Raw genomic sequence first — 13,101 nt, forward strand, 5'->3', positions numbered from 1 at the left:
TTTCCTGCTGTCTGGGTGGATGTCTGTCCCTATGTATGCTTAGATCTTTAAAACTACGCAACGGATTTTGATGCGGTTTTTTTAATAGATAGAGTGATTCAAGAGGAAGGTTTATATGTATAATACATCAGCATAGCACCCGTGCGAAGCCGGGGCGGGTCGCTAGTGTAGTAATAATATAGAACCATAATCATAATCTTTATTACCATAGCATTAGTATAGAATTGGCCAGGGGCACTGATTAGAAATATAATCAAAATTATGATTTTATAACGACCTAGAGTGACACTAGAGTTTTAAGACTACATTTTTGCATAAACAAAAAAATATTGTGACGTGTAACATTAGTTATCCAAACTGCGCATACAATGTATTTTTTGTTTCTGTTTGTAAAAGATGGAGATGGAATTTAAAAAAAAAATGTTACTTTCATGGAATGCCTAGATCGATCAATATCAGTTAATCATATCCAAAGATAGATATAACTCTGTAATAGATGGATACAGTCTAAGGAAAAAAACGTGCCTCGAAAATCAAGAAAATTTGATTCTCGTTCAGAGGGCGCTACTAGTTTTGGCCTACAGTCGTATAGATGGCGTTGATGGTTTCATTTGTTATTTAACAATTTTAACGCATATCAGTGAAAGAACATGGGTCAAAATCATAAAAATAATTAATGCACATAAAAAAAAATCATTTATCTATATTTAAATACATTCTATCGTATTTTTATAAATCTTCATTTTTAGTTTTAAAGTGTGTCGACAGATGGCAGTGAATTTACTGGGGTTACAAAATTTACTATGACAGTACCGCTCTAGTATAAGTTACTCTATGTCATATCATAATTAGTTGTCTACTCGTAATTATTGGTGTCTCTTATAAATACTACTTATCAATATATTGACATTGAATTTTGTGTGACAGGCTTCGGAGCTGAGCCCCGAAGACGCCAGCAGCGCGGAGGTGCGCGAGCGCCTGGCCGCCATCGACTCCCGCCACGGCGAGCTCGCCGAGCTGGCGCGCCTGCGCAAGCAACGCCTGCTCGACGCGCTCTCGCTCTTCAAGCTGCTCGCCGAGGCCGACGCGGCCGACCAGTGGATCGCCGAGAAGGACCGCATGCTGGACACCATGCTGCCGCCTAAGGACATCGATGATGTTGAGATCATGAAGCACAGGTTACTCATTTGTTTAATTTGTTTATTTTAAAAGTGTCATTTGTACAACGCCTGCTCGACGCCCTGACGCTGTTCAAGTTGTGACCGATGGATCGCTGAGAAGGACCGCATGCTTGACACCATGCTGCCGCCTGAAGATATCGACGATGTGGAGATTATGAAGCGCAGGTTAGTATTACGATTAACGACGCCCGCTTGACGTCTTGTCGCTGTTCAAACTGTTGGCTGAAGCCGATGCGGCCGACCGATGGATCGCTGAGAAGGACCGCATGCTTGACACCATGCGTCCACCCAATGATATTGATGATGTCGAGATCGTGAAGCATAGGTTAGTATTGCAGACATTGGACAAATATCTAGACATATTATAGCTTACAATAAGCGAAAATATACCACCTGATATTTAATCTTTCCGCCTCAAAGAAACACTGCTAATGTGTGGCAGACGGTAAGAAATTACTTATCATCTTGTAAAGCGAGCCGCAGAGAAAGGTCACGTTTCTGTGCAGCGTCTTTTACCTGCTAATTAAGCAGCTGACTTATGAATTGCTTACACCATAGTGGTATCCAAGCCAAAAATTGGAATTTTTAAAAGACAAATTTATGTATTTTGAAATATTTAAAGAATGTCATATTGTGTGCAGATACGACGGCTTCGACAAGGAGATGAACGCGAACGCGTCTCGCGTGGCCGTCGTGAACCAGCTCGCGCGGCAGCTCATCCACGTGGAGCACCCGCAGGCGCCGCGCATACAGGAGCGACAGGCCAGGCTCAACGCCGCCTGGAGCCAGCTCAGAGACAAGGTACGGCAGCTCATCCACGTGGAGCACCCGCAGGCGCCGCGCATACAGGAGCGACAGGCCAGGCTCAACGCCGCCTGGAGCCAGCTCAGAGACAAGGTACGGCAGCTCATCCACGTGGAGCACCCGCAGGCGCCGCGCATACAGGAGCGACAGGCCAGGCTCAACGCCGCCTGGAGCCAGCTCAGAGACAAGGTACGGCAGCTCATCCACGTGGAGCACCCGCAGGCGCCGCGCATACAGGAGCGACAGGCCAGGCTCAACGCCGCCTGGAGCCAGCTCAGAGACAAGGTACGGCAGCTCATCCACGTGGAGCACCCGCAGGCGCCGCGCATACAGGAGCGACAGGCCAGGCTCAACGCCGCCTGGAGCCAGCTCAGAGACAAGGTACGGCAGCTCATCCACGTGGAGCACCCGCAGGCGCCGCGCATACAGGAGCGACAGGCCAGGCTCAACGCCGCCTGGAGCCAGCTCAGAGACAAGGTACGGCAGCTCATCCACGTGGAGCACCCGCAGGCGCCGCGCATACAGGAGCGACAGGCCAGGCTCAACGCCGCCTGGAGCCAGCTCAGAGACAAGGTACGGCAGCTCATCCACGTGGAGCACCCGCAGGCGCCGCGCATACAGGAGCGACAGGCCAGGCTCAACGCCGCCTGGAGCCAGCTCAGAGACAAGGTACGGCAGCTCATCCACGTGGAGCACCCGCAGGCGCCGCGCATACAGGAGCGACAGGCCAGGCTCAACGCCGCCTGGAGCCAGCTCAGAGACAAGGTACGGCAGCTCATCCACGTGGAGCACCCGCAGGCGCCGCGCATACAGGAGCGACAGGCCAGGCTCAACGCCGCCTGGAGCCAGCTCAGAGACAAGGTACGGCAGCTCATCCACGTGGAGCACCCGCAGGCGCCGCGCATACAGGAGCGACAGGCCAGGCTCAACGCCGCCTGGAGCCAGCTCAGAGACAAGGTACGGCAGCTCATCCACGTGGAGCACCCGCAGGCGCCGCGCATACAGGAGCGACAGGCCAGGCTCAACGCCGCCTGGAGCCAGCTCAGAGACAAGGTACGGCAGCTCATCCACGTGGAGCACCCGCAGGCGCCGCGCATACAGGAGCGACAGGCCAGGCTCAACGCCGCCTGGAGCCAGCTCAGAGACAAGGTACGGCAGCTCATCCACGTGGAGCACCCGCAGGCGCCGCGCATACAGGAGCGACAGGCCAGGCTCAACGCCGCCTGGAGCCAGCTCAGAGACAAGGTACGGCAGCTCATCCACGTGGAGCACCCGCAGGCGCCGCGCATACAGGAGCGACAGGCCAGGCTCAACGCCGCCTGGAGCCAGCTCAGAGACAAGGTACGGCAGCTCATCCACGTGGAGCACCCGCAGGCGCCGCGCATACAGGAGCGACAGGCCAGGCTCAACGCCGCCTGGAGCCAGCTCAGAGACAAGGTACGGCAGCTCATCCACGTGGAGCACCCGCAGGCGCCGCGCATACAGGAGCGACAGGCCAGGCTCAACGCCGCCTGGAGCCAGCTCAGAGACAAGGTACGGCAGCTCATCCACGTGGAGCACCCGCAGGCGCCGCGCATACAGGAGCGACAGGCCAGGCTCAACGCCGCCTGGAGCCAGCTCAGAGACAAGGTACGGCAGCTCATCCACGTGGAGCACCCGCAGGCGCCGCGCATACAGGAGCGACAGGCCAGGCTCAACGCCGCCTGGAGCCAGCTCAGAGACAAGGTACGGCAGCTCATCCACGTGGAGCACCCGCAGGCGCCGCGCATACAGGAGCGACAGGCCAGGCTCAACGCCGCCTGGAGCCAGCTCAGAGACAAGGTACGGCAGCTCATCCACGTGGAGCACCCGCAGGCGCCGCGCATACAGGAGCGACAGGCCAGGCTCAACGCCGCCTGGAGCCAGCTCAGAGACAAGGTACGGCAGCTCATCCACGTGGAGCACCCGCAGGCGCCGCGCATACAGGAGCGACAGGCCAGGCTCAACGCCGCCTGGAGCCAGCTCAGAGACAAGGTACGGCAGCTCATCCACGTGGAGCACCCGCAGGCGCCGCGCATACAGGAGCGACAGGCCAGGCTCAACGCCGCCTGGAGCCAGCTCAGAGACAAGGTACGGCAGCTCATCCACGTGGAGCACCCGCAGGCGCCGCGCATACAGGAGCGACAGGCCAGGCTCAACGCCGCCTGGAGCCAGCTCAGAGACAAGGTACGGCAGCTCATCCACGTGGAGCACCCGCAGGCGCCGCGCATACAGGAGCGACAGGCCAGGCTCAACGCCGCCTGGAGCCAGCTCAGAGACAAGGTACGGCAGCTCATCCACGTGGAGCACCCGCAGGCGCCGCGCATACAGGAGCGACAGGCCAGGCTCAACGCCGCCTGGAGCCAGCTCAGAGACAAGGTACGGCAGCTCATCCACGTGGAGCACCCGCAGGCGCCGCGCATACAGGAGCGACAGGCCAGGCTCAACGCCGCCTGGAGCCAGCTCAGAGACAAGGTACGGCAGCTCATCCACGTGGAGCACCCGCAGGCGCCGCGCATACAGGAGCGACAGGCCAGGCTCAACGCCGCCTGGAGCCAGCTCAGAGACAAGGTACGGCAGCTCATCCACGTGGAGCACCCGCAGGCGCCGCGCATACAGGAGCGACAGGCCAGGCTCAACGCCGCCTGGAGCCAGCTCAGAGACAAGGTATCATCATATTAGGCGAAAAACGGCCATTGTTGGACATAGGCCTCCTACAAGGCCAAAGGCCAAGGTCCATAAAGACCAGTCCTGGGATTTAAGCCGGTCCACCTTGTTTGGGGTGTTCTCTGGTGGCGACGGTGGCGTCCTTCGGTTTGAGGTTGCCACTTGTGAGCTTTTCTGCACTTCCCAGTGGCTATCGGTTGTTCGCTCATTGCCACTAAAGTTTACTGAACTATGTTATGGACTTCAATTCTACTGTGTATCCTCTTCCCTAATTTAATCTCCCAAGAATCTTCATTATATTCAAGCATAGCTCGTTTCATTGATATATTATAAAAACAACACACAATGGCAGGAATGGGAGGATTGTCTGGGCCTAAGGAGGTTAAAATTACTCGTTTCTAACAGGCCCAGGGGAAGGAGGACGAGCTGAAGTCTGCCCAAGGAGTGCAGACGTTCCACATCGAGTGCCGCGAGACCGTCTCCTGGATCGAAGACAAGAAGCGCATTCTGCAGCAGACCGACAACCTGGAGATGGATCTCAACGGTAATAATTAATCGGTCTACTACTGCAATCATAACTAATAGGGCACTCTTATTTATACAAAATTATAGTTACAATACAACTCTCTGAATGAGTGTGTGTTGCTTGACGTTCTCCAAACATTCGATGTGTCTTGACTTTTTATCGGCGCCTAGGGTGTTCACAAAAAAGAGACACTTATAGGCACAAATTACGATCAGTTTGAAAAGTGTCCGTGTTACAGGTGTGATGACCCTCCAGCGTCGTCTGTCCGGCATGGAGCGCGACCTGGCCGCCATCCAGGCGCGCATCTCCTCGCTGGAGGGCGAGGCCAGCGCCATCGAGGAGGAGCACCCCGAGGAGGCCGCGCTCATCCGCGAGCGCGTCACCGTCATCACCGACAACTGGGACCAGCTCACGCAGATGGTGAGTCAGTCATGTCTAACGGTCAAGTCCGACCTGGCCGCCATCCAGGCGCGCATCTCCTCGCTGGAGCTCCAGCTCTCGCAGATGGTGACTCATTCATGTCTATGTATGTCTATTCATTTATTGCATGTTTTTCAAAATGGCGGAGCCATACATTTATTCAGTTTTAAGCTATGTTACCGAGGTCTACAGCTCACAGAGCCACTTATTTAATATTTGTATTTCTTGATTACTCTAGAAACATTAAAATAAAACATTGCTTGTTCCAAACAGTTGAAAGAGCGCGACTCGAAGCTGGAAGAGGCCGGAGATCTTCACCGGTTCCTGCGTTCCGTGGATCACTTCCAAGCCTGGCTCACCAAGACGCAGACCGACGTCGCTTCGGAAGGTACGTACCGAATGCCCCTCATGATTTTGTAATCACACCTTAACTTCAAACCGGAGAAACCCAACCGAAGACAACCCTACTAGGTCCAATTTACTTAATTTTTTGCTTAAGATACTAAAGTCAAAAACAGCTGTACCATTATTTAGGTACTAGTTTATCTTTTCTATAAATACATGTTAAGAACTTTGAAACATCAACATTACTGCTACAGTCCAAAACTACTTCAGCGAAAAACAATAGGTTTAGACGATATATGTATGTCGTAATCAGAAATTAGGTTCCAGTGCCAGCATTGAATTTTTTTTTCTTCGTATGTATATGACTACTAAATGGCATCCAGTAATTAGTAAATACTCACAATGTGAGTCACGTGTCATGTCCATTTTCCTGTGTTAATACACAGGAAAATGGACATGACACGTGACTCACATATTATATAACGATAATTATTAACAAAAATGAAACTGATAATATTAATTCGAAATACGTAGATACGCCGTCGAGCTTGGCGGAGGCGGAGAAACTGCTGTCGCAGCACCAGACTATCAAGGAGGAGATCGACAACTACAGGGACGAGTACGCCAAGATGATGGAGTACGGAGAGAAGATCACTGCCGTGAGTTGCCAACTTTTCAACTCATAATACGTCATCATTCGCTTGCCCTTGTCCCATTCACTTGCGGTCGGCGCAGCATGTCTTTTTCTTTCATACCTCTCTGTCACTCGTCATCCCATCATTCACTTGCGTTCGTTTCATATCATCTCTCACACAGTCCATCCACCTTTTGCTCGGTTTTCCTCTCCTCGTACAATACGTCGCTGCAAACTGCGTAAACTGCTCTCCGTTGCTGACTAACGCGAAATTACTATGTGAAGTTCAAGTTAAGGAAGTAGTTTCATTTCTATGTCTATCGAATTTCTAACAAAGAAAATTAAAGTTTGAGTTTTAAAATTCAATTATTTTTTTACAAAAATACAATTGATTTTTGCTTGAAGAGTGCACTATATTTTTTTAAGAAAGATTTTTCGTGTTTTCCAATAGTGTTCAAATGCATAAATCTCAGATACAAAAGTTATTTGAAAATCGCTGCCCTTATCTGTGTCTCGTTCCCAGGGCCAGGATGTAATTACATATTTGCTTTACGATTACAATGCAAACAAATAAACTGTTTTTTTTTCTTAGGAGCCGTCGACACAGGACGACCCGCAGTACATGTTCCTCCGCGAGCGTCTGAAGGCGCTCCGCGAGGGCTGGGCCGAGCTGCAGCAGATGTGGGAGAATCGGCAGCAGCTGCTCACGCAGAGTCTCGAGCTGCAGCTGCTGCAGCGCGACGCAAGGCAGGCTGAGGTGCTGCTCACACACCAGGAGCTCAAGTGAGAACAATTCTAATAAAAAATAAACCCTCCTGCAGTGGCTCTAATGCCTTGTTTCTTATTGACGTTTTCAGTTATAAAGGATTTTTTATATTTGACTACCCTAGTAATTAAAAACTTGACTAATCAGTGTCCTACCATAAAACGAATTGAATGCCGCCGACGCTTGGATTCATACGCGTTGTTATCTTGTTTGATGAGGATGACTTGGTGAAAGACTTAGCTTTATCAAAAGGAACCATTTTCTCGTTTCGATCATTTGCATTCTGAATTTTATTCTCCAGTTTTTCCATTCAAAAGCACGGATCTTATAATTATGTACAGCTACACAAAAAAACAATAATTGATGTTTTTCCACAGGTTGGCCAAGACGGAGCCACCCACCAACCTGGAGCAAGCCGAAAACATGATCAAGGAGCACGAGGCGTTCCTCACTACCATGGAGGCCAACGACGACAAGATCAACTCCGTCGTGCAGTTCGCCAACCGGCTCGTCGAGGAGAAGCACTTCGACGCCGACAAGATCCAGCGCAAGGCCGACAGCATCGAGCAGCGCCGCGGCGCCAACCGCGACAAGGCCCTCCAGCAGATGGAGAAGCTGCAGGACCAACTCCAGCTCCACCAGTTCCTCCAGGACTGCGACGAGCTCGGCGAGTGGGTCCAGGAGAAGAACGTCACCGCCCAGGACGACACCTACCGCTCCGCCAAAACCATCCACTCCAAATGGACTCGCCATCAAGCCTTCGAAGCAGAAATCGGCGCCAACAAGGAACGCCTCTTCGCCGTACAGAACGCCGCTGAAGATCTCATGAAGCAGAAACCCGAGTTCGCCGAAATCATCTCCCCCAAGATGAGCGAACTCCAAGACCAATTCGAGAACCTCCAAACCACCACGAAGGACAAGGGCGAGCGCCTCTTCGACGCCAACCGCGAGGTCCTCATCCACCAGACCTGCGACGACATCGACTCCTGGATGAACGAGCTCGAGAAGCAAATCGAGAACACCGACACCGGCTCTGATCTGGCATCTGTAAATATTCTCATGCAGAAGCAACAGATGATCGAGACTCAGATGGCCGTGAAGGCTAAGCAGGTCACCGAGCTGGAGACCCAGGCTGAATATCTTCAGAAGACCGTTCCGGACAAGATGGACGAGATCAAGGAGAAGAAGAAGTTAGTGGAACACCGTTTCGAGCAGCTGAAGGCTCCTTTGCTAGACCGCCAGCGTCAGTTGGCCAAGAAGAAGGAAGCGTTCCAGTTCCGCCGCGACGTAGAAGACGAGAATCTCTGGGTGCACGAGAAGATGCCTCTAGCCACCAGCACGGACTACGGCAACTCCCTGTTCAACGTGCAGATGCTGCAGAAGAAGAACCAGTCGCTGAAGACAGAGACGGAGAATCACGAGCCGCGCATTCTGACCGTTATCTCGAACGGGCAGAAGCTCATCGACGAGGGACACGAGGCTTCGCCTGAGTTTAAATCTCTCATTGAAGAACTTACTGCGAGATGGCGAGAACTTAAAGGTAAATGTACAAACTTTATTTTTTATTTGTTATGCTGATACAGTAAATTAGAGAAGCTCCTTTAACGCTCCATAGTCATTATTTATTAATGTGGAAATAAGTTTTGCCTTCCCTTCATAAAAGAATACGAATGCGAGTGAAATTTTAAGATCCTGAAAATTTTAGGAATTTGTTGTGAGTTGTGGGAAATCTATCTGAATGTTGCTTTCTATGGCGTGTAGAGCGCCATCTACCGCCGAAATATGTTTCAATTTCCATGGTCATATATTTTCATAATTTTCATCACACTAAACGTCCGCAGATGCCATCGAACAACGCAAGAACAACCTCGCCCAATGGGAGAAGGCGCAGCAGTACCTCTTCGACGCCAACGAGGCGGAAGCGTGGATGAGCGAGCAGGAACTCTACATGATGGTCGAGGACCGCGGCAAGGTAACTCACAACATTATAAAATGTTAAAAAAAGCATTCGGTCACTACATACAGGTAAAATTTTACTTGTTCTGCGCTCTGAGCATCACTACTGAGTTGCATTCCACACTGTATTTTATATGACAACTGACTAATTTCTTCCATGAGCCTCAATTATTGGATAAAATTTTAATTTACATGAATACAGGTCACAAACGCGAACCCAACTGAAATCCTAAGGGTGCATATGTGTGGTGGCCGCGAGGTGTCTTACGAGACACCTATATACATATGCTCCATCTTGTTCTTGAGGTGATCTGTACTCAGTTTCTACAATAAAACATTGCACAGTGTATTTTGTAACTCTGTCTTCTGTCAATAATATAATGATTTTCAATTTGCTTAGGATGAGATCAGCGCGCAGAACCTGATGAAGAAACACGAAATCCTGGAACAATCTGTAGATGACTACGCTCAGACCATCCGGCAACTAGGAGAGACCGTCAGACAGCTAACTAGCGAAGAACATCCTTTGAGGTAAGTTGACGACATCGATGGTAGTGTTTATATCTACGCATTTTACATATTGCGATTTATGTGGCGACCACGTACCGGAAAACGCAGCGTGGGAAGACCCAACTAGATGGACCGACGATCTGGTTAAAGTCGCGGGAAACCGTTGGTTGAGGGCAGCGAATGACCGTTCGTTGTGGAGATCCTTGGGGGAGGCCTTTGTCCAGCAGTGGAAGTCTTTCGGCTGAGGTGATGATGATGATGATTTTACATATTTTATTGATTGTTAACTTGAGCTAACTATTGTAAGGGGTCGGTTGCACCAATTCGACTGTCACCGTTAAAACTTTCGCTAAATTAGCTCCATGCATGAATTTATTTTTATTTTTGGATTCATAATTTATATCGTTGGAACACCGGAAATGATAAAAATACTTTTGTAGACCTTAACATTATTTTATTAAAAAATATTGAAAATGTTGAAAATTGTTGAGCGGTTGAAACGCTCATAATTTTTGGCGCGAATTCGACAGAGCGTGATGACGTCACACGTTGGGCGGCCCAACTGACGTTTGCTACTAAAGACACTAATCTGTCGAACGCGTGACGTCACGTGGCGTTTCGAGCGTTTCGCTCACTAGCTTTTCGCGGGCAAATTTTTGTACTTTTTATTTATAATTTTAAGTAATTAAATGGTAATTTAAAAACGGAAATGCATTTGTAACATGAAATAACGGTAACAAACATCCGAATAAAACATATTTCGTTCAAATATAAACTTCATGCATGAGGCTAATTGGGAAACAAATATGGAAAGTCCATAGTTCTCTGTTGAGAGTCGTTGATCACTCCGTTTAATTGCGGTTGATGCAACTGGTCCTAAGTGTAGCCACCTTGAGTGGCGAGCGTCCATCGAAATGTTCGAGGTACCGTGGTAACAAGCGATAAAGTTCTCTTGGCCTGTGTTTGACATGAACGTAGCACGTTCTGCCCTGCTGCATGCCTCGATCAAGCGTCCTTAGTTCCTACGTCGTCAAAATAATTATAAATTTCTTGCAGCGAACAAATCTCCGTGAAACAGTCCCAAGTGGACAAACTGTACGCCGGACTGAAGGATCTAGCCGGCGAGCGTCGCGCGAAGCTCGACGAGGCCCTGCGATTGTTCCAGCTGTCCCGCGAGGTCGACGACCTCGAGCAGTGGATCACCGAGCGCGAGCTCGTCGCCAGCTCGCAGGAGCTCGGCCAGGACTACGACCACGTCACCGTGAGTACAGGAGATCTGTACAATTTTAAAAACCATTGTTACCAACTAATATACCTACTCAAAAGCTAAGACTTTTAAACCTGAAAGGTATTTTTTCTACTTGTCGACTGTAATGGTTGAATTAAGATTTCGTATAACAATATAATTGCGTATTTTTCATGTATGGGCTCCCAACTCAATTATAATATTCATTTCGATACGACTGTAGTCGACTATAAAAAAAAATACCAATCACATGCCGCCGCGCTCCCATAGAAAAGACAAAACGGGCGACAATAATCGCTGTATTTTGTACTACATTTTTGTCTACTGAGATTCTAACGGAATATAAATTTCACCACTGCAATCTTGGCAGGGTCGCCATGAGATGTAGGAACCTGGGTCAATTCATTTGTTGACTGTCCACAATCTAACTTTGAAATATTAACTTTATTCACTCTTTTTATCCATTCCAGCTGCTGTGGGAGCGCTTCAAGGAATTCGCGCGCGAAACCCAAGCCGTGGGGTCGGAGCGCGTGGCGACGGCCGAGCGCATCGCCGACCAGATGATCGGCATGGGCCACTCCGACAACGCCACCATCGCGCAGTGGAAGGAGGGGCTCAAGGAGACCTGGCAGGACCTGCTGGAGCTCATCGAGACGCGCACTCAGGTTCGTGTAGTCTAGTTGGCAAAATTAAGCAACAATAGAATATTTAAAAAAAAAAACATAAATAATTATCACTTTTTTTGAGTGATAATTTTGCTCCAGTGATAGCAAACCGTGGTAAAACTGTGCCTTAAGTATCATAAACCATTGTGTCGAGGGACATTCTTAGTGTTGCATTTTTATTTTATTTAATAAGTCTTACAAAATATTGTCTTCGGTTACCGCGATAGTTACTCATGAAATAAAACTATGAAAACGGATTATATCGCGTATATTGAATTTATAATACATCCCGACGTTTCGAACCCGTCACCCGTTGACCACGAACGCTGTAAAGAGTTCGAAACGTCGGGATGTATTATAAATTCAATATACGCGATATAATCCGTTTTCATAGTTTTATTTCATAAGTCTTACAAAAATGAACTATAATAATTATCGCTTTTTTTGGGTGATAATTTTGCTCAAGTGATAGCAAACCATAATAAAACTGTGCCTTAAGTATCATAAACCATTGTGTCGGGGGACATTATTAGTGTTGCATTTTTATTTTATTTAATAAGTCTTACAAAAATGAACTAAAATAATTATCGCTTTTTTTGGGTGATAATTTTGCTCAAGGATAGCAAACCATGATAAAACTGTGCCTTAAGTATCATGAACCATTGTGTCGAGGGACATACTTAGTGTTGCATTTTTATTTAATTTAATAAGTCTTACAAAAATTAACTAAAAATAGGCCTAAAGATTCATACGTTACTAAGAAAACAGTTACAAAGACTTGTAGATTACTTAATTATAAATTACCCGTTTAGTTGTGTACTACACGCAAAAAAAAGTAACATAACATACAAAAGGATGCAAAACATTACTAGAAACAACTTATCAAGTACTACAAAACAAAATTTGCCGAACTTTGTTCTTGAAAACGGACGAACTATGAACAAAAATATCTATATCATTAAGCAATTCATTATACATATTACAAGTACGCCTTAAGAAAGAATTTTTAGCATACTGTGTGCCACGGAGGAAATAGAAAAGGTAGGCTGAGAACGTGAGTAGAACCTAAAAATTTTGAAGGAAACGTATTTTAGACCATTGCGACCCTGTTCTTTAACTGTTATCTATCTTCAGATGCTGATGGCGTCCCGCGAGCTCCACAAATACTTCCACGACTGCAAGGACACCCTTCAGCGAGTGAGCGAGAAAGCACGAGGAGTGAGCGACGAGCTCGGCCGCGACGCGCTCAGCGTAGGAGCACTCCAGCGCAAGCACCACACCTTCATGCAGGACCTTACCACTTTGCAGCACCAGGTACGTGCCAATTATCGACTTCCTAGGCCTTCTATAATATTAACTGATG

General features: G+C 48.5%; 1 protein-coding gene across 1 annotated transcript in view; it reads left to right on the forward strand.

Moving 5' to 3' along the window:
- LOC134747591 (spectrin beta chain) overlaps window positions 1-13,101 on the forward strand; it is an 86,505-nt gene that overhangs the window by 59,649 nt on the left and 13,755 nt on the right. The window contains exons 17-29 of the mRNA XM_063682186.1: window positions 928-1,178; window positions 1,823-1,982; window positions 5,076-5,214; window positions 5,435-5,616; window positions 5,890-6,004; window positions 6,496-6,620; window positions 7,188-7,378; window positions 7,739-8,901; window positions 9,203-9,333; window positions 9,718-9,848; window positions 10,884-11,088; window positions 11,544-11,738; window positions 12,873-13,052. Of these exons, the coding sequence (XP_063538256.1) occupies window positions 928-1,178; window positions 1,823-1,982; window positions 5,076-5,214; window positions 5,435-5,616; window positions 5,890-6,004; window positions 6,496-6,620; window positions 7,188-7,378; window positions 7,739-8,901; window positions 9,203-9,333; window positions 9,718-9,848; window positions 10,884-11,088; window positions 11,544-11,738; window positions 12,873-13,052 (3,168 nt within the window). The remainder of the gene's footprint in view (window positions 1-927; window positions 1,179-1,822; window positions 1,983-5,075; window positions 5,215-5,434; window positions 5,617-5,889; window positions 6,005-6,495; window positions 6,621-7,187; window positions 7,379-7,738; window positions 8,902-9,202; window positions 9,334-9,717; window positions 9,849-10,883; window positions 11,089-11,543; window positions 11,739-12,872; window positions 13,053-13,101) is intronic.

The sequence above is a fragment of the Cydia strobilella genome, chromosome 15 (genome assembly GCF_947568885.1).
Source record: "Cydia strobilella chromosome 15, ilCydStro3.1, whole genome shotgun sequence".
Lineage (NCBI taxonomy): Eukaryota > Metazoa > Arthropoda > Insecta > Lepidoptera > Tortricidae > Cydia > Cydia strobilella.